We start from the raw sequence: 19,307 nt of genomic DNA, 5'->3' as shown, positions 1-19,307 counted from the left end.
TGAACAGAGCCCCAGGACCAGCTTGCTTAGGGGACTCTTCTCTAGGTTAATCTCTCTGTAGGTGGTGGCTTTGTTATGGAAAGTTTGGGAACCGCTTCCTTTTAGGTGGTTGTAAAATTTAATGGCTCTTTTCTGGATTTTGGTAGTTAGCGGGTATCATCCTAATTCTGCTCTGCATGCATTATTTGGTGTTTTATATTGTACACAGAGGATCTTTTTGCAGACGTCTGCATGCAGAGTCTCAATTTGGTGTTTGTCCCATTTTGTGAATTATTGGCTGGTGAGCGGACCTCAGACCTCACAACCATAAAGGGCAATGGTTTCTATAACTGATTCAGGTTTTTTTGCCAGGTCCTAATTGGGATGTCGAACTTTTGATGGCGTAGAAGGCCCTTCTTGCCTTGTCTCTCAGATTGTTCACAGATTTGTGGAAGTTACCTGTGGTGCTGATGTTTAGGCCGAGGTATGTATCGTTTTTTTGTGTGCTCTAGGGCATTGGTGTCTAGATGGAATTTGTATTTGTGGTCCTGGCAACTGGACCTTTTTTGGAACACCATTATTTTGTCTTACTAAGATTTACTGTCAAGGCCAGGTCTGACAGAATCTGTGCAGAAGATCTAGATGCTGCTGTATGTCCTCCTTGGTTGGGGACAGAAGCACCAGATCATCAGCAAACAGTAGACATTTGACTTCAGATTCTAGTAGGGTGAGGCCGGGTACCAGCGCCAATTCGTTGATATACAGTGGGGGAAAAAAGTATTTAGTCAGCCACCAATTGTGCAAGTTCTCCCACTTAAAAAGATGAGAGAGGCCTGTAATTTTCATCATAGGTACACGTCAACTATGACAGACAAATTGAGGAAAACAAATCCAGAAAATCACATTGTAGGATTTTTAATGAATTTATTTGCAAATTATGGTGGAAAATAAGTATTTGGTCACCTACAAACAAGCAAGATTTCTGGCTCTCACAGACCTGTAACTTCTTCTTTAAGAGGCTCCTCTGTCCTCCACTCGTTACCTGTATTAATGGCACCTGTTTGAACTTGTTATCAGTATAAAAGACACCTGTCCACAACCTCAAACAGTCACACTCCAAACTCCACTATGGCCAAGACCAAAGAGCTGTCAAAGGACACCAGAAACAAAATTGTAGACCTGCACCAGGCTGGGAAGACTGAATCTGCAATAGGTAAGCAGCTTGGTTTGAAGAAATCAACTGTGGGAGCAATTATTAGGAAATGGAAGACATACAAGACCACTGATAATCTCCCTCGATCTGGGGCTCCACGCAAGATCTCACCCCGTGGGGTCAAAATGATCACAAGAACGGTGAGCAAAAATCCCAGAACCACACGGGGGGACCTAGTGAATGACCTGCAGAGAGCTGGGACCAAAGTAACAAAGCCTACCATCAGTAACACACTACGCCGCCAGGGACTCAAATCCTGCAGTGCCAGACGTGTCCCCCTGCTTAAGCCAGTACATGTCCAGGCCCGTCTGAAGTTTGCTAGAGTGCATTTGGATGATCCAGAAGAGGATTGGGAGAATGTCATATGGTCAGATGAAACCAAAATATAACCTTTTGGTAAAAACTCAACTCGTTGTGTTTGGAGGACAAAGAATGCTGAGTTGCATCCAAAGAACACCATACCTACTGTGAAGCATGGGGTTGGAAACATCATGCTTTGGGGCTGTTTTTCTGCAAAGGGACCAGGACGACTGATCCGTTTAAAGGAAAGAATGAATGGGGCCATGTATCGTGAGATTTTGAGTGAAAACCTCCTTCCATCAGCAAGGGAATTGAAGATGAAACGTGGCTGGGTCTTTCAGCATGACAATGATCCCAAACACACCGCCCGGGCAACGAAGGAGTGGCTTCGTAAGAAGCATTTCAAGGTCCTGGAGTGGCCTAGCCAGTCTCCAGATCTCAACCCCATAGAAAATCTTTGGAGGGAGTTGAAAGTCTGTGTTGCCCAGCGACAGCCCCAAAACATCACTGCTCTAGAGGAGATCTGCATGGAGGAATGGGCCAAAATACCAGCAACAGTGTGTGAAAACCTTGTGAAGACTTACAGAAAACGTTTGACCTGTGTCATTGCCAACAAAGCGTACATAAGAAAGTATTGAGAAACTTTTGTTATTGACCAAATACTTATTTTCCACCATAATTTGCAAATAAATTCATAAAAAATCCTACAATGTGATTTTCTGGATTTTCTTTCTCTCATTTTGTCTGTCATAGTTGACGTGTACCTATGATGAAAATTACAGGCCTCTCTCATCTTTTTAAGTGGGAGAACTTGCACAATCGGTGGCTGACTAAATACTTTTTTTCCCCACTGTATATGTTGAAGAGGGTGGGGCTCAATCTGCAACCCTGTCTCACCTCACAGCCCTGTGGAAAGAAATTTTAACCGCACACTTGTTGTTTGTGTACATGGATCTTATAATGTTGTATTTTTTTCCCTCAACACCGCTTTTTATCAATTTGTATAGTAGAACCTCATGCCAAATTGAGTCAAGCTTTTTTGAAATCAACAAAGCATGAGAAGACTTTGCCTTTGTTTTGGTTTGTTTAATTTTCAATTAGGGTGTGCAGGGTGAATATGTGGTCTGTTGTATGGTAATTTGTAAAAAGCCAATTTTACATTTGCTCAGTACATTGTTTTCACTGAGGAAATGTATGAGTCTGCTGTTAATGATAATGCAGAGGATTTTCCTAAGGTTGCTGTTGACACATATCCCACGGTAGTTATTGGGGTCAAATTTGTCTCCACTTTTGTGGATTGGGGTGATCAGTCCATGGTTCCAAAAATTGGGAAAATGTCAGAGCTGAGGATGATGCTCTGAGGATGAAGTTTAAGTATAGCCAATTGGAATTTGTGGTCTGTATATTTTATAATTTCATTGAGGATACCATTAACACCACAGGCCTTTTTGGGTTGGGTTTGTATTTTGTCCTGTAGTTCATTCAATGTAATTGGAGAATCCAGTGGGTTCTGGTAGCCTTTAATAACTGATTCTAAGATTTGTAGTTGATCATGTATATGTTTTTGCTGTTTGTTCTTTGTTTAGAGCCAAAAAGATTGGAGAAGAACATCTCTGTTTTGGATAGATAACTCTTTGTGTTGTTTGTTTAGTGTGTTCCAATTTTCCCAGAAGTGGTTAGATTCTATGGATTCTTCAATTACATTGAGCTGATTTCTGACGTGCTGTTCCTTCTTTTTCCGTAGTGTATTTCTGTATTGTTTTAGTGATTCACCATAGTGAAGGCGCAGGCTCAGGTTTTCTGGGTCTCTATGTTTTTTGTTGGATAGGTTTCTCAATTTCTTTCTTAGGTTTTTGCATTCATCAAACCATTTGTCATTGTTGTTAATTTTCTTCGGTTTTCTGTTTGACATTTTTTGATTTGATAGGGAAGCTGAAAGGTCAAATATACTGTTTAGGCTTAAGTTTACACCTTCACTATTACAGTGACATTTTTTGTCCAGGAAGTTGTCTAAAAGGGATTGAATTTGTCTGCTCTATACCGAATTAACATACCCCCTGAGTCTCTTCCCTGATTCACACCTGGTAGTTTAGTGGATTGGACTACCAGCTCTCTGTAACCTAGAGGGCAACCAGTGGGTCCATCTCCTCTATACCATGTTTCTTGTAGGATGGCAAGTTGTTTTGCCACCCCAATCAGCCACTCTTAAACCACGTAATCACAATAACACAAAGGCCTACATAACCAAACCCACCCATTGGCGGGAAAGAGCGATAGTGGTGGAAAGACAGACATGCGGGAAGACGTTTCCAGCACTTTACACGCCTGCTAAACAGCGCGGTGGGGAGAGGGAGAGCTGGGGGATGGGGTCGGGGAGTATTGTGCGCTGAACAGCAGAGCCCCACTCTAGCTGAATAGGTATTGTCATCTGGATTTCTATAGTTCACCAAAATAATGTATCCTGCTGTGGCGGCCAGGCTGGGGTTTGGGGAACCACGGTGGGAACTCGACGCATTGCGTGCAGGCCCAACCAGAAATAATATTAAGGACTTACAAACTACATGTTCTGATGTTTTGGTACCTTAATGTATTAATTCAACTACATTTCGATTAGTTTAAATGAAACACTTTCAAACAAATAATTTAAACAATATCAGTTTAATGTCAGTGTAACAACAGAAAGAAAAATATTGCATCAAATACATAATGGATCTTTACATCAAACATCTACAAAACCATTCAATAAAACAGCAGTTTATCATCAAAACCAGTCAGTAAAACAGCAGTGTATTCCTAAAATTCCGTGACAAGAAACACATCCAGCACAATATGTACAGATATAAAACACAAGTTAGCAAATATTTTAACGTTTTATTTTAAAATAATTTAGATTCCAGAATAGGTGTTGTGGACATCCTATATTTGACATCTAAATCTATGGTCCTAATTTGTGTAAAATATATGATTTTCCGCTGTTATAGACAAATGTAAGGATGCCTGAGTTGTGTTTTGGCTTGAAAATAGGCCAACATGTTTTTGTCGATCTTCCCACATGCAGCAAAAATCCATTGTCCAAAAACCTTTTAAGTGGTTTGGAGTGCAACCACTCTGAAGTCACTGTAGCCTACACTGAAGTAAAAAGACAGTGGATATATTCAGTCCTAAAAACTTCCTTTAGAAAAACAATTTCATTTCTCAATGCAAAGGATTATGAACAATTATAGAAAATATAGCCTAGGACATTTAAAAAAATACTGTACCTAAAACAAAGACTCTCCTTTTTGTCATTGGCCATCACTTTAGGCTATATCCAGAAGGATACGCATAGTCTCCAAAAGTTTATTTTCTTCTGTTTGCAAAAAAGGATGAATGAATATGTTTTCCAATATTGTGTTTAGTTTGAAGTCAGTGTTACAAAAGGGAATGATGCTTTCATTGATTTCAAAGTTCAGAGTAAACTGCAGGTGCAAAAAAATACGTTTTTCAAAATAGTTTTTCAAAAAACCACAGACCACATTTAAGCACAGCCTAGCCACCCCATCCTGAGGGTGAGACGCACGGCTACACGTAATTCCTTTTGTCATAGTCCCCGGTCCCGTTCGGTGTGGCCCGTTTGGTCGGGGCATATTTGGCCGAATAACCAGAATTCCCGTCAGAAGGACAGGAGCAGCAGAGCAGCGCGCCCCCGATCAGCAGGAGCGCCGTGGCCGCCCAACCGATGTAGAGCGCCGCCCCGATCTCCCTCTTCTTGGACGGGGGCACCTGTGGGTTGTAGAAGTCCGAGATTATGTTGTTGGCCATCCAGCAGAGAGGGACTAAAACAAACAAGCCACTGATGATGTAGATAACCCCTCCGGCGTTCACCACCCGGGCTTTGACGTTCTCGTCACGGATGCAGTTGGTGCACTGCGCCCCTGCGATCACCACCATTAGCCCCAGCACGCCAAACACACATGAGATGACGGTGAGGGCTCGGGCCGCCTGCAGGTCGTGGCCGAGCGCAAGGACCGAGTCGTGCACCTTGCACTGCATCTGACCCGTGCTCTGCACCACACATGACATCCAGAGCCCATCCCAGATGGTCTGAGCCACCACAATGTTGGCCTCGATGAACGCCGTCACCTTCCACATGGGCAGCCCGCAAACGACCATCACCAGGAGCGAGCCAATTACGCACAGTCCCAGCCCAATGATCTCCAGTCCAGCGGACACCATCTTCGCTCCTTTTTAACGGATTGTTGTTATAATATTTGTCCTCCTCTGTGCGTAAACAACGCGTATCAATCGGGATGCTGCGCTTTAGGATATATAATCTTGAGTTAAGAACAGCGTCGATTTGTTTGAGACTCTGCACATCACTCGCTACAAATAGTCTACAAAAGTATGTCGTTTTAGTCAGAATGTTACTGACTGGCTGTAAAAACAACTGGTAGCATAGAGCTGCTGGACCACGGATATATTTTGAGTGGGTGTGGGCGACTACAGAAGCGCTAAAGCCAGAGGAAAAACTTTCACCCAATCAGAAGACAACGCATCCTCTTAGCCCCAATGAGGAGGCAGGGAAGTTGGATGAGAATGAACAAAGCCAGAGGAGCGCTTTGTGTGTGTTTACAGTTATTCCGAAGATGGTTTAGTATGTTATTCGGTTAAATATAGGGTTGGGAACAAACGCAAAGGGCACTTGTAAGACCAATTGACCGTAGTCTATAATAAAACAGATGTTCTAACCAAATTGATTATTACTGGAATAGCCTTGTCTAAGCCTACACAATAATTAAATTGTATAATTTCGAACCAAACATATAATTGTTGGGCTCTTATCTCCAATTCAGTAGAATTTAAGCACATAAAATGAATTGGTTGTACCCAGAGGCGACTGTATATAGCTCTATCCAGACCTGCAACATTTATAGCCTATTAAAATGACATTCAATGTAATTTTCTATTTAGTAGAGTATTGTAACATTGTAATTTATTGGCTACAGAGTTGTAAGCCGGAGTAACGTTAGTTACGTTACAAATGTTGTTTTCTTATGGTAGGTTAGGTTCAGTGCATAATAAAGTCTATAGGTTATACAATACATCTAGGCTATCATAGAACATTTCTTGAAATATATTTTCTTGAATAAAATGCATCCACCCCATGCACTCTCTCCCCAACTCAATGTTTTATTTTTTACTAAGTTTGCAATGACATCAAAATAAAGTTGCCATTTAGGCTACTTTGCGTACAGTAGACAAGGCTTGTTACATTGTTACTGTTGCGATGCAGGCTAAATGGAGTAGGCTAGAAGAAGGAACGTGTCCTCCTCCCTAACGACCAAAGCGTGTCAAGACATCAATCTGACGTCATCATCCATCAACAACCATAACCGCCTTGTGTAGAAACTGAGAAGCATGGCTGCCATCTTGGACGTTAAACTACCTATAGGCTACCTATTGTTGCGCTTCCACCCTAGCTTGAGCCGCAATGGACCCAGTGGCACTGACTCCCACCCGTGAAAACAGACAAACGGGCATCATGGGGCGGAACAATTGAGCAGTTTCCGAAATCTCTTTCCTAGCCTGGGATAGAAAGAAGAGGGGAAAATACTTCAGTTTATTTCCATTTCATAAATTACACACAGGTAAGGTCTCAAACGCTCGTATATTAATGTTTGTCTACCGAATGAGTCTGATTAAAAGAGAAAAGGGATTGAGCGTCTTGAGCGAGATCACCGATAGTTGAAACTTGGCAACATGACACCACTCACTGGAGGATAAACTGTTGCATGCTAAAGTTTGACATGAAACAAATAGTTTCATAGTGCTTCGCAAGTTGAATTGATAGGCCTGTTTCCTATTTAAGATCAGATACAATGTTTCCATATACAGTATATGCAATTATGCCTAACATATTCCTATTCATTTGAGCGTTAAATTCTTCATAGAGTCTCGTGTGTTTGCAAAATGTCAATCTTTCCCAAACTGGGTGTGGACGTCAAAACTCAAGGCCAAAACATTTCCGCTACATTACAAATATCCTAACTTCTCATTCAAGGAAGGAACATTGAAAACACAAAATCATAATACAAAATTATAAAACACAAATTTTACTTATGACAATATTGACATTGACAATAACAGTGATTCTGAGAGTTAGATTTTTCACTTTAAAGGGTAGGTAACATAAATGTACCACATGTAACAAATGGATTTGCATTAGAATACACATCAAAAGTCCCAATGCAAAGTTACACCTCACTTTTCTATTTTTTGAGTTATTACATAAAACTGATCAGAATTCCGAAGAATGAAGAAGTCATGCAGGAAAAACATTTGCAGGGTTTGACATAATATGGAGGACCTGACGAGCCAGCCTATTTCCTATCATTCTAAACTCCAACATAAATAACTTAATGTAAAATGTGTATATCAAACCAAATCGTTTTCACCCATGACTACTGGTTTCAATTACATTTTCAGCAAACTTACAAGCAAATACTTTATGAAATTATTGTTACAAATCAGCTTGCAAGGTTGCTAGCTAACTAGCCTGCTAACGTTAGCCCTACCAGACTGCTAACGTTACGTTAGCGCTACATGAGTCAGCCAGTGCATTCAACACCTTGCTTACAGCTACATTAAAGTAAACCAAAGTTTGGAAATACATAACGCCATCTAACCAGTTATCAAATAATGTTACTGGTATATGCAGTTATCTTAGCCAGCAAGCCAGCCAGCTAAAGTTAATTATTTTTGGCATGCTAGCTAGCCTAGCCAGCTAACTACCCTAGCTAGCCAACTACCACGGTCGACATAGCTAAGTAGTAAGCCAGAGAATAATTTGGCTAGCACAGGCAGGAACCCACAGAATATAACAACAAAAAGCCAGCAGATATCCAGTGTAGAGAGTGGAGACTTGCCGATTGACGGCTGAGTTAGTTACCAAAGTCAAAGAAGAGCCAAGGAGAGGCCTTCAGAGAGAGAGGCTGTTTCACCAGCCGAGGGAGAGTCAGTTAATCCAATAGCGATATAGTGAGCTAAATCCACATTGAATTTATCCGGTTTATCTCCATCACTGCTGAAACTCGCAATGTAACGACCGGTAGGCCGGTAGGAAATGGAGGTTGCAGGCTTCACGTTCAAGCTTGGCACAGCACCTGGTTTCAGTCAGTCTCACTCCAAATCCTGGCTTCCACTAAGCCATCAAAGTCCTCCGGGGTGAAATGAGCACCGCATACAGTAGACGTGCGCACTTTTCCCATACTCCTATCCGCTTACTTCAACCGGAAAAACCAGTCCCACTTCAAAGCTACCTTCTTGTTTTTGGGCCACAAATGAGTCGTAACACCGTCCTTGAAGGGTATTACTGCACTAGCTACGAACGACAGAAAACGACTACAACGCTCGTTCAACTACCACTACCAAACGCACAGGAGAAGAGGAGATGCAGTTTTTTGGATGAATTCATATGGTTTCTTCTTCGTGGATGTACATAGTAGCTCACAAGTGCCAATACTTGGTTTGGAATGTAATTACATGCTAGCATGGCTGGTAGCTAACGTTAGCCAGCTGGAACATAGCTAGGTAGCACCGGTTCTCCATATGACGTTGATAAATAGTGCATTGTGGGTAGTTCAGAAGATATCTAGAAATAAGTTAATAAATATGTAAAAATCCTAAAACATAACTACATAATTTAACACAATAATCGTAACATAATAATCATAACATAATCGTGACTACAACTACAGTGCTATGAAAAAGTATTTGCCCCCTTTCTAATTTTCTCTACTTTTGCATATTTGTGATACTGAATGTTATCAGATCTTCAACCAAAACCTAATATTAGATAAAGGGAACATAAGTGAACAAATAACACAACAATTACATATTTATTTCATTTATTTCATAAACAAAGTTATGCAACACCCAATTCCCCTGTGTGAAAAAGTAATTGCCCCCTTACACTCAATAACTGGTTGTGCCACCTTTAGCTGCAATGACTCCAACCAAATGCTTCCTGTAGTTGTTGATCAGTCTCTCACGTCGCTGTGGAGGAATTTTGGCCCACTCTTCCATGCAGAACTGCTTTAACTCAGTGACATGTGGGTTTTCAAGCATGAACTGCTCGTTTCAAGTCCTGCCACAACATCTCAATTGGGATTAGGTCTGCACTTTGACTAGGCCATTCCAAAACTTCCAATTTGTTGCTTTTTAGCAATTTTCATGTAGACTTGATTGTGTGTTTTGGATCATTGTCTTGCTGCATGACCCAGCTGCGCTTCAGCTTCAGACGGATGGTCTGACATATTGTAGAATTCTCTGATACAGAGCAGAATTCATGGTTCCTTCTATTAAGGCAAGTCGTCCAGGTCCTGAGGCAGCAAAGCATCCCCAAACCATCACACCACCACCACCATGCTTGACCTTTGGTATGATGTTCTTACTGTGGAATGCAGAGTTTGGTTTTCGCCAGGCATTACTGGAACCATGTCGTCCAAAAAGTTATACTTTTGAATCATCTGTCCATAGAACGTTCTTCCAAGAGTCTTGATGATCATCCAGGTGCTTTTTGGCAAACTTGAGTCAACTTTTTGGACGAGATGGGTCCCATTATGCCTGGCGAAAACCAAACACTGCATTCCACAGTAAGAACATGTAAGACCATCCGTCTGTGAGCTGATGCTGAAGCGCAGCTGGGTCATGCAGCAAGACAATGATCCAAAACACACAATCAAGTCTACATGAAAATTGCTAAAAAGCAACACATTTGAAGTTTTGGAATGGCCTAGTCAAAGTCCAGACCTAATCCCAATTGAGATGTTGTTGCAGTTCATGCTTGAAAACTTGAAAACCCACACGTCACTGAGTTAAAGCAGTTCTGCATGGAAGAGTGGGCCAAAATTCCTCCACAGCGACGTGAGAGACTGATCAACAACTACAGGAAGCATTTGGTTGGAGTCATTGCAGCTAAAGGTGGCACAACCAGTTATTGATTGTAAGGGGGCAATTACTTTTTCACACAGGGGAATTGGGTGTTGCAATGTGATTTTCTGGATTTTAGATTCCGTCTCTCACAGTTGAAGTGTACCTATGATAAAAATTACAGACCTCTACATGCTTTGTAAGTAGGAAAACCTGCAAAATCGGCAGTGTATCAAATACTTGTTCTCCCCACTGTATGTAATTGTTGTGTTATTTGTTCACTTATGTTCCCTTTATCTAATATTAGGTTTTGGTTGAAGATCTGATAACATTCAGTATCACAAATATGCAAAAGTAGAGAAAATTAGAAAGGGGGCAAATACTTTTTCATAGCACTGTAAGTTACTAAGTCTTGACCACACTGTGTTGTTACTTTGGTGAGTAAAAACTCATGCATCCTACCCTTTCTTTAAAATATACAGTACCAGTCAAAAGTTTGGACACACCTACTCATTCAAGGGTTTTTCTTTATTTTTACTATTTTCTACATTGTAGAATAATAGTGAAGACATCAACTCTATGAAATAACACATGGAATCATGTAGTAACCAGAAAAGTGTTAAACAAATCAAAATATATTTTATATTTGAAATTCTTCAAATAGCCACCCTTTGCCTTGATGACAGCTTTGCACACACTTGGCATTCTCTCAACCAGCTTCACCTGGAATGCTTTTCCAACAGTCTTGAAGGAGTTCCCACATGCTTAGCACTTGTTGGCTGCTTTTCCTTCACTCTGCCGTCCGACTCATCTTAAACCATCTCAATTGGGTTGAGGTCAGGGGATTGTGGAGGCCAGGTCATCTGATGCAGCACTCCATCACTTGCCTTCTTGGTAAAATAGCCTTTACACAGCCTGGAGGTGTGCTGGGTCATTGTCCTGTTGAAAAACAAATGATAGTCCGACTAAGCCCAAACCAGATGGGATGGCGTATCGCTGCAGAATGCTGCGGTAGACATGCTGGTTAAGTGTGCCTTGAATTCTAAATAAATCATAGACGGTGTCACCAGAAAAACAGCCCCACACCATAACACCTCCATGCTTTACGGTGGGAACTACACATGCAGAGATCATCCGTTCACCAACACCGCGTCTCACAAAGACACGGCGGTTGGAACAAAAAATCTCCAATTTGGACTCCAGACCAAAGGACACATTTCCACCGGTCTAATGTCCATTGCTTGTGTTTCTTGGCCCAAGCAGGTCTCTTCTTCTTATTGGTGTTCTTTAGTAGTGGTTTCTTTGCAGCAATTTGACCATGAAGGCCTGATTCACACAGTCCCCTCTGAACAGTTGATGTTGAGATGTGTCTGTGACTTGAACTCTGAAGCATTTATTTGGCCTGCAATTTCTGAGGCTGGTAACTCTAATGAACTTATCCTCTGCAGCAGAGCTAACTCTGGGTCTTTCATTTCTGTGGTGGTCCTCATGAGAGCCAGTTTCATCATAGCGCTTGATGGTTTTGCGACTGAAATTTTCCGTTTTTACTGACCTTCATGTCTTAAAGTAATGATGGACTGTCGTTTCTCTTTTCTTATTTGAGCTGTTCTTGCCATAATATGGTCTTGGTCTTTTAACAAATAGGGCTATCTTCTGTATACACCTTGTCACAACATAACTGATTGGCTCAAACGCATTAAGAAGGAAAGAAATTCCATAAATTAACTTTTAAGAAGGCACACCTGTTAATTGACAATCATTCCAGGTGACTACCTCATGAAGCTGGTTGAGAGAATGCCAAGAGTGTGCAAAGCTGTCATCAAGGCAAAGGGTGGCTATTTGAAGAATCTCAAATATATTTAACACTTTTCTGGTTACTACATGATTCCATGTGTTATTTCATAGTGTTGATGTCTTCACTATTATTCTACAGTGTAGAAAATAGTAAAAATAAAGAAAAACCCTTGAATGAGTAGGTGTGTCCAAACTTTTGACTGGTAGTGTATGTCAAACAAAAACCAATGATTGCAAAAATAAACAAACCATACAACTACTTTTAACAATTTCCACAGAAAATTTGACAAAAACACATTTACTTGAAGAACAGTGCAGATGCAAAGTTTGGTAAGAGAATGGCGGCACAAACAGCACACATCGTCATTCTGTTACCAAACTTTGCATCTGCACTGTTTTTCAAATGTGTTTTTGTCAAAATTTCTGTGGAAATTGTTATAAGTAGTCCTTTTGCATAGAGTTGTATGGTTTGTTTAAATTTGCAATCATTGGTTTTTGTTTGACATACATGTGTATACATTGTAGGTGTGCATAGCTTTATGATGTCACAGCATGAAAAGATAGTAAAACGTGACATTGTATTGATAATGCTCTGCCATTTAACCATGTGATCATCCCATGCTAGTCATACAGTAGCTAGGCCTTTGTGAATAGTGAAGCGTAACGTTATGATAACGTTTTCTTGCCTTGCCGTTAGGGCTGGGAATTGCCAGGGACCTCACGATATTATATTATCACGATACCTAGGTGCCAATACGATATGTATTGCGATTTGATACTGTGATTTTATTGCGATTCGATGTTCCAAACATATTGCTCACCATGTCTGCTGCAGAGGGACAAGAGATAGCCATGAGTTTTGATCAGTCATAGAAATAAGTGCTAAAAACAAATTGGCTCCCTATTTAAAAAGAAGATGGAGAACAAGCTATGAAGGAAAAATACTGGAGTTTTGGTGCAGGTACAGCCAACTAGCGCAAAAAATAATATAGTGATATTGTCAAAATGGTATGATACCATATATCGTCAAAAATAATATTCCAATAAGTAACTGTATCGATTTCTTCCCCCATCACTACCTGCCATCCAACATTTATGTTGCTTGGCTATTTCTCGTTCTGTCCCCATCATCATAAAAGGGCCATCCTGTGCTTTTTCTAAATGGTGTATTAGGAGTAGCTTTGCTGGTTTTCGTCTGCTTGAAAGGCCTTCTCATTCTGCCCATTTGTTGTGGTTTTTCTACTTATGGCTCAGACTGTAGAGAGCTCCTGAAACAGAGTATCAGCTTTATTATTGTTGCCCACCATCACCTCCCAACCCCCAAAGGACCACTTTATTACAGTTGAGCCTCAAACTCCCCTCTGTGTATGTGTATAGGTATTGGTATGTGTATACGTGTGTCTGCCAACTTTCTCTTTTATCATGGTATTTCAGTTTATCCGTTCACTACTGTCATAGAATAGCTCAGATCAGGGTGGACTTTAGCTGCCGTTTCTTGAAGAGGTTCTTAACCAAGAGACCCAGTTAAGCTTAATAGAATTCAAAATAATAATAACAAATATATATTTGCTTATAGGTCTAAATAATTATGTATGGTGTAAATGCTTTGTTTTAAGTTTCTGTGTGGCAGAGGTGAAGTGAATAGCTTCACTCCCACCACAGCCTTTCATGGCTTTAATCCAGCTAATAAATCAAGTGTAGACCTCACATGCCAGGACTTTGGCTTAACTAAGGTGGCATTTTTCCTTCTTTTCCAAACCGTTTAATCTCCCTCAGATCGGGCCTTCTGATTGTGTGTGGGTGTATGTGTGTGTTCGTAACAGCTTACAGAAGCCGGTCAGGTAGCCTAGCGGTTAAGAGCGTTAGGCCATTAACCGAAAGGTCTGCCCTTGAGCAAGGCAGTTAACCCCCAGCAACAACTGCTCCCCGGGCGCCGATGACGTGGACATCGATTAAGGCAGCCCCCCGCACCTCTCTGATTCAGAGGGGTTGGGTTAAATGCGGAAGACACATTTAGGTTGAATGCATTGTTGTGCAACTGACTACATATCCCCCCCTTTCCCTTTGCCTTATTAAGTGGGTATTATTGCTGCCTGCCTCCTGCCTGTATCCCCCGTAGTGTTGCCTTTGTGTTATTACCAAAGTGATAATGGAACAGCTTCATTAATCTACTGCTGGTTCCCACAGAGACCGCCCAGGAATAACACAGTTCTCGGTTTGTGTGTGTGTGTAGGGGAAACTTATTTAGTTGCGGATAAAATAGCTTGTTTAAATACAGACATAAAACATATCACAAAAATTGCTTTCGCATATTCAATAATTGTGTTGTAACCTGTACAGTATGAAGGCCCCAGAATGTAGAGCTAGGTAACAGATTAATAATAATAATACTGCTGTGAATTAAATGTAGGATATCACTCGGATGCATAATTCCCACTCAGACTATCTCACCCCGCGCTAGCCTGCTTTGTCCTGCTTGCTAAGGTCCATATCGCAAGCTAACCACCTCTGTGCTTCAGCTCCTGATAGTGTGTGTGATTGCAGGCCAGCAGGACCATGGTCGGGACCGCGGGCCGGCGCTTGTTTCCTCTCCTACTCCAGCGGAGTGGTGATCCAAAAGGCCTCGGGAATGTGGAAAGATGAAAGGCCTCAGGAACCTGGGTGCTAAACAGCCATTGTTCTCTTGAGAGCTCGATGAAACAGAGAGGGATATCTGGCCATGCCGCCTGCTGCGGAGATAGGTCCTGGCACCATGTAGAATAAATCAATCTTCATCACTCTTTAATGGTTGCCAGACAATATTAAAGTGGCAGATACGGGACACTCCTCAAAATTATTTAGTTAAGTTTCTTTTGTTTGTTTTTCTAATAAGGTTACATAACAGGGTTCAGTCGTCTCTGGCTGCGCTCACCATCTCTCCCCGATTCGCCTTATCACACACGACCTGTCAGTCAGTGCCCAGTGCATTAGTGATCAAATGGAGGGGTGTTTTTACGCAGCGCAGGGCACCAGTTGGTGGCCATTATGTGAACATTTTTCATTCAGGCTCATTGCTCTGTCATTGAGTAGTACCATAGGGTAGGACAGCAGGAGTCTAACTAAACAAACCAGGCCCTTACTGTATCATGGACGTCTGGGAACCAACTTGATGCCCGCCCTGTTTCTGCTCCATCCACTGACTGTGATACAGAGTTAATGGGGATTGCAGTGAGTGAGTGACTGGATGTGAGTGCAGGCTTAGAGTGCCCTAGTGTGGATGCTGTCAGTGTCATTAGTCAGAAAGCTGATGAGTGACTACTGCAAGTTAATGGTAGTACTGTAGTAAGAGTTTTGACTGTAGGCCTGGTGCTAAGTGTAGGCCTGGTGCTACGTGATTATATAGTTGTCCATCTATGAGATGGTGAGACAGCCTGGATGCCAGTCTACTGCTTACAACATTTTTACATTTTAGTCATTTAGCAGACGCTCTTATCCAGAGCGACTTACAGTTAGTGAGTGCATACATTTTCATATTGGCCCCCCGTGGGAAACGAACCCACAACCCTGGCGTTGCAAGCGCCATGCTCTACCAACTGAGCTACAGGGGACTTAATGCTACATTGTTGCCATTCCAACAAGACAACAAGTTGAGTAAAGCAGAAACAGACTAGCACCCAGGTTTATGTTACAGTGTGACTTATCTAATGTCTTGTTTCTGGTTGCAGGTTTAGGTGACCAGCAACAGTGACCATGTCTCAGTCTGGAGAGAAAGGGAAGGCGAGTGTGCCCTTACCACTTCAGTACACACACACACACACACACACACACACACACACACACACACACACACACACACACACACATACACACAGAGCACACACCCTAGCCCAGACACTCAGAGAGGACATCCTGTATAAACGCTGCCGTTTCATCGGCAGCCTTATTGCTTTTGGGATTTTCTTCTCAATTTAATCTCAATTACCACAAGCCATTTGGCACACACATCTCCTAAACACTGGAGATGAAGAATGTCAGGGCGGAGAGAGGGAGGGAAAGAAACTATTCAAGACCCCTCTTCCAATGCTAATCCTATTGAGTACATTACCTCTATAACCATGTGTTTGTGTTTGTCAGTTCCCTGAGGCGGCGGGATATGTGGGTTTTGCCAACCTGCCCAACCAGGTACACAGGAAGTCTGTGAAGAAGGGATTTGAGTTCACCCTCATGGTCGTTGGTGAGTATGACTTATTATACAACTATTTTGATTCAATTCAAGAGAAGCTTACCTACACCTACACAGTAGTTATTTTGTGCCAGAATGCTGTCTAGTTGAGGGCTGAGTCCCAAATGGCACCCTATTCCCTACAGTGGGGAGAACAAGTATTTGATACACTGCCGATTTTACAGGTTTTCCTACTTACAAAGCATGTAGAGGTCTGTAATTTTTATCATAGGTACACTTCAACTGTGAGAGACGGAATCTAAAACAAAAATCCAGAAAATCACATTGTATGATTTTTAAGTAATTAATTTGCATTTTATTGCATGACATAAGTATTTGATACATCAGAAAAACAGAACTTAATATTTGGGACAGAAAACTTTGTTTGCAATTACAGAGATCATACATTTCCTGTAGGTCTTGACCAGGTTTGCACACACTGCAGCAGGTATTTTGGCACACTCCTCCATACAGACCTTCTCCAGATCCTTCAGGTTTCGGGGCTGTCGCTGGGCAATACGGACTTTCAAGATTTTCTATTGGGTTCAGGTCTGGAGACTGGCTAGGCCACTCCAGGACCTTGAGATGCTTCTTACAGAGCCACTCCTTAGTTGCCCTGGCTGTGTGTTTCGGGTCGTTGTCATGCTGGAAGACCCAGCCACAACCCATCTTCAATGCTCTTACTGAGGGAAGGAGGTTGTTGGCCAAGATCTCGCGATACATGGCCCCATCCATCCTCCCCTCAATACGGTGCAGTCGTCCTGTCCCCTTTGCAGAAAAGCATCCCCAAAGAATGATGTTTCCACCTCCATGCTTCACGGTTGGGATGGTGTTCTTGGGGTTGTACTCATCCTTCTTCTTCCTCCAAACACGGCGAGTGGAGTTTAGACCAAAAAGCTATATTTTTGTCTCATCAGACCACATGACCTTCTCCCATTCCTCCTCTGGATCATCCAGATGGTCATTGGCAAACTTCAGACGGGCCTGGACATGCGCTGGCTTGAGCAGGGGGACCTTGCGTGCGCTGCAGGATTTTAATCCATGACGGCGGTTTAGTGTGTTACTAATGGTTTTCTTTGAGACTGTGGTCCCAGCTCTCTTCAGGTCATTGACCAGGTCCTGCCGTGTAGTTCTGGGCTGATCCCTCACCTTCCTCATGATCATTGATGCCCCACAAGGTGAGATCTTGCATGGAGCCCCAGACCGAGGGTGATTGACCGTCATCTTGAACTTCTTCCATTTTCTAATAATTGCGCCAACAGTTGTTGCCTTCTCACCAAGCTGCTTGCCTATTGTCCTGTAGCCCATCCCAGCCTTGTGCAGGTCTACAATTTTATCCCTGATGTCCTTACACAGCTCTCTGGTCTTGGCCATTGTGGAGAGGTTGGAGTCTGTTTGATTGAGTGTGTGGACAGATGTCTTTTATACAGGTAACGAGTTCAAACAGGTGCAGTTAATACAGGTAATGAGTGGAGAATAGTAGGGCTTCTTAAAGAAAAACGAACATATCTGTGAGAGACGGAATTCTTATTGGTTGGTAGGTGATCAAATACTTATGTCATGCAATAAAATGCAAATTAATTACTTAAAAATCATACAATGTGATTTTCTGGATTTTTGTTTTAGATTCCGTCTCTCACAGTTGAAGTGTACCTATGATAAAAATTACAGACCTCTACATGCTTTGTAAGTAGGAAAACCTGCAAAATCGGCAGTGTATCAAATATTTGTTCTCCCCACTGTATATAGAGCACTACTTTTGACCAAAGCCCTGGGCCCTGGCCAAAAGTAGTGCACTACAGTAATCTTGTAGATATGCATAGATCCTAGAGTACTAGGCCTTGTCTGTATTCCTCCTGCAGGAGAGTCTGGTTTGGGCAAGTCTACGCTGATCAACAGCCTGTTTCTGACAGACCTCTACCCAGAGAGATACATCCCTGGGGCCGCAGGTAAACACAAACGCACTCTCACACACACACAGACACACACCCACACACAGGAAATAAGCAAGGAAGAATGAGTTCTGCTCTCAGACCAGACAGTGCGCACACACACACACACACACACACACACTGTAATAATAGAGAAATGTCTGTTCCGCTGTCTCCAGCATAGTATTGCCTGGGGTGGAATGTTAAGAATGTTTATTTTGTATTAGTCTTTAAAAGGCCCATCCCCTCCTTATGACTTAGATTATTGGCCAGTCTGAAAAACAACCTCCAGCTCCTACCACTTTTGTGTTTGTAGTTCTGAAGGGATGGGATAGGTGTAAGCAATATGGTGATAACTTATAGTACCAACTTCTGCCATACTGCTTACACCTGTCCAGTGCCTGAAGATCTGCATAAGGATATTGTGTCCAGAGGCTTGGCTTAGGCAGACTTTGTTATTTAAGCTCTAGAGTCACAAGGAACAGAAACTTTGATGTGAAAAGTAATGAAACTACATATTAATAAACCGTGTCCCCGGGATCCCTCTAAGCTTAACCTGGTGTGTTACACACAATAAAAAAGTATTTCCTTTTGTCTTCTCCTCTGTAGAGAAGATTGAGCGGACGGTGCAGATAGAAGCCAGTACGGTGGAGATTGAAGAGAGAGGAGTGAAGCTCCGTCTTACTGTGGTCGACACCCCCGGATACGGAGATGCCATCAACAGCCAGGACTGGTGTGTGTGTGTGTGTGTGTGTATTTACAATGGTTGGTGATGGCAGGAGCAGTTATTCTTCCTGTGCCCTTGCCCCAATCAGCTGCTGTGTGGGCTCTCTCCCTCTCTCCATCCCCCTCCTCCCTCTCAGCTCTGTTTCCTTTAGATTTTCCTGACATATCTGTGTTGGGGCCTGCTGGTTTGACCTGCAACTCAGGGTTGGTGACAACTGGCAGTGGTCTAAGGGCTAGGCTGAGTGCAATAGAG

General features: G+C 42.3%; 2 protein-coding genes across 3 annotated transcripts in view; one reads left to right on the top strand and one right to left on the bottom strand.

Moving 5' to 3' along the window:
• Window positions 1-4,139: 4,139 nt before the first annotated feature.
• LOC311141572 (claudin-4-like) lies at window positions 4,140-5,956 on the bottom strand. The gene has a single exon (XM_084176942.1). It carries the CDS (start codon window positions 5,705-5,707, stop codon window positions 5,054-5,056), a length of 654 nt encoding a protein of 217 aa, XP_084033068.1. The 5' UTR covers window positions 5,708-5,956; the 3' UTR covers window positions 4,140-5,053.
• Window positions 5,957-6,837: 881 nt separating this feature from the next.
• LOC311141564 (septin-2-like) overlaps window positions 6,838-19,307 on the top strand; it is a 58,878-nt gene continuing 46,408 nt past the window's right edge. For both annotated transcript variants that reach the window (XR_014614231.1, XM_084176931.1), the window contains exons 1-5: window positions 6,838-7,119; window positions 15,901-15,952; window positions 16,310-16,409; window positions 18,260-18,346; window positions 18,938-19,061. Coding sequence is in view for 1 of the 2 variants with exons in the window: in XM_084176931.1 (XP_084033057.1) it covers window positions 15,926-15,952; window positions 16,310-16,409; window positions 18,260-18,346; window positions 18,938-19,061 (338 nt within the window). In the remaining variant the exon portion in view is untranslated. The remainder of the gene's footprint in view (window positions 7,120-15,900; window positions 15,953-16,309; window positions 16,410-18,259; window positions 18,347-18,937; window positions 19,062-19,307) is intronic.

The sequence above is a fragment of the Coregonus lavaretus genome (genome assembly GCF_964263955.1).
Source record: "Coregonus lavaretus genome assembly, chromosome: 14".
NCBI classification, from domain to species: domain Eukaryota; kingdom Metazoa; phylum Chordata; class Actinopteri; order Salmoniformes; family Salmonidae; genus Coregonus; species Coregonus lavaretus.
Note: the sequence above shows the minus strand (reverse complement) of the source record. Positions and strands in the feature narration are given on the sequence as shown.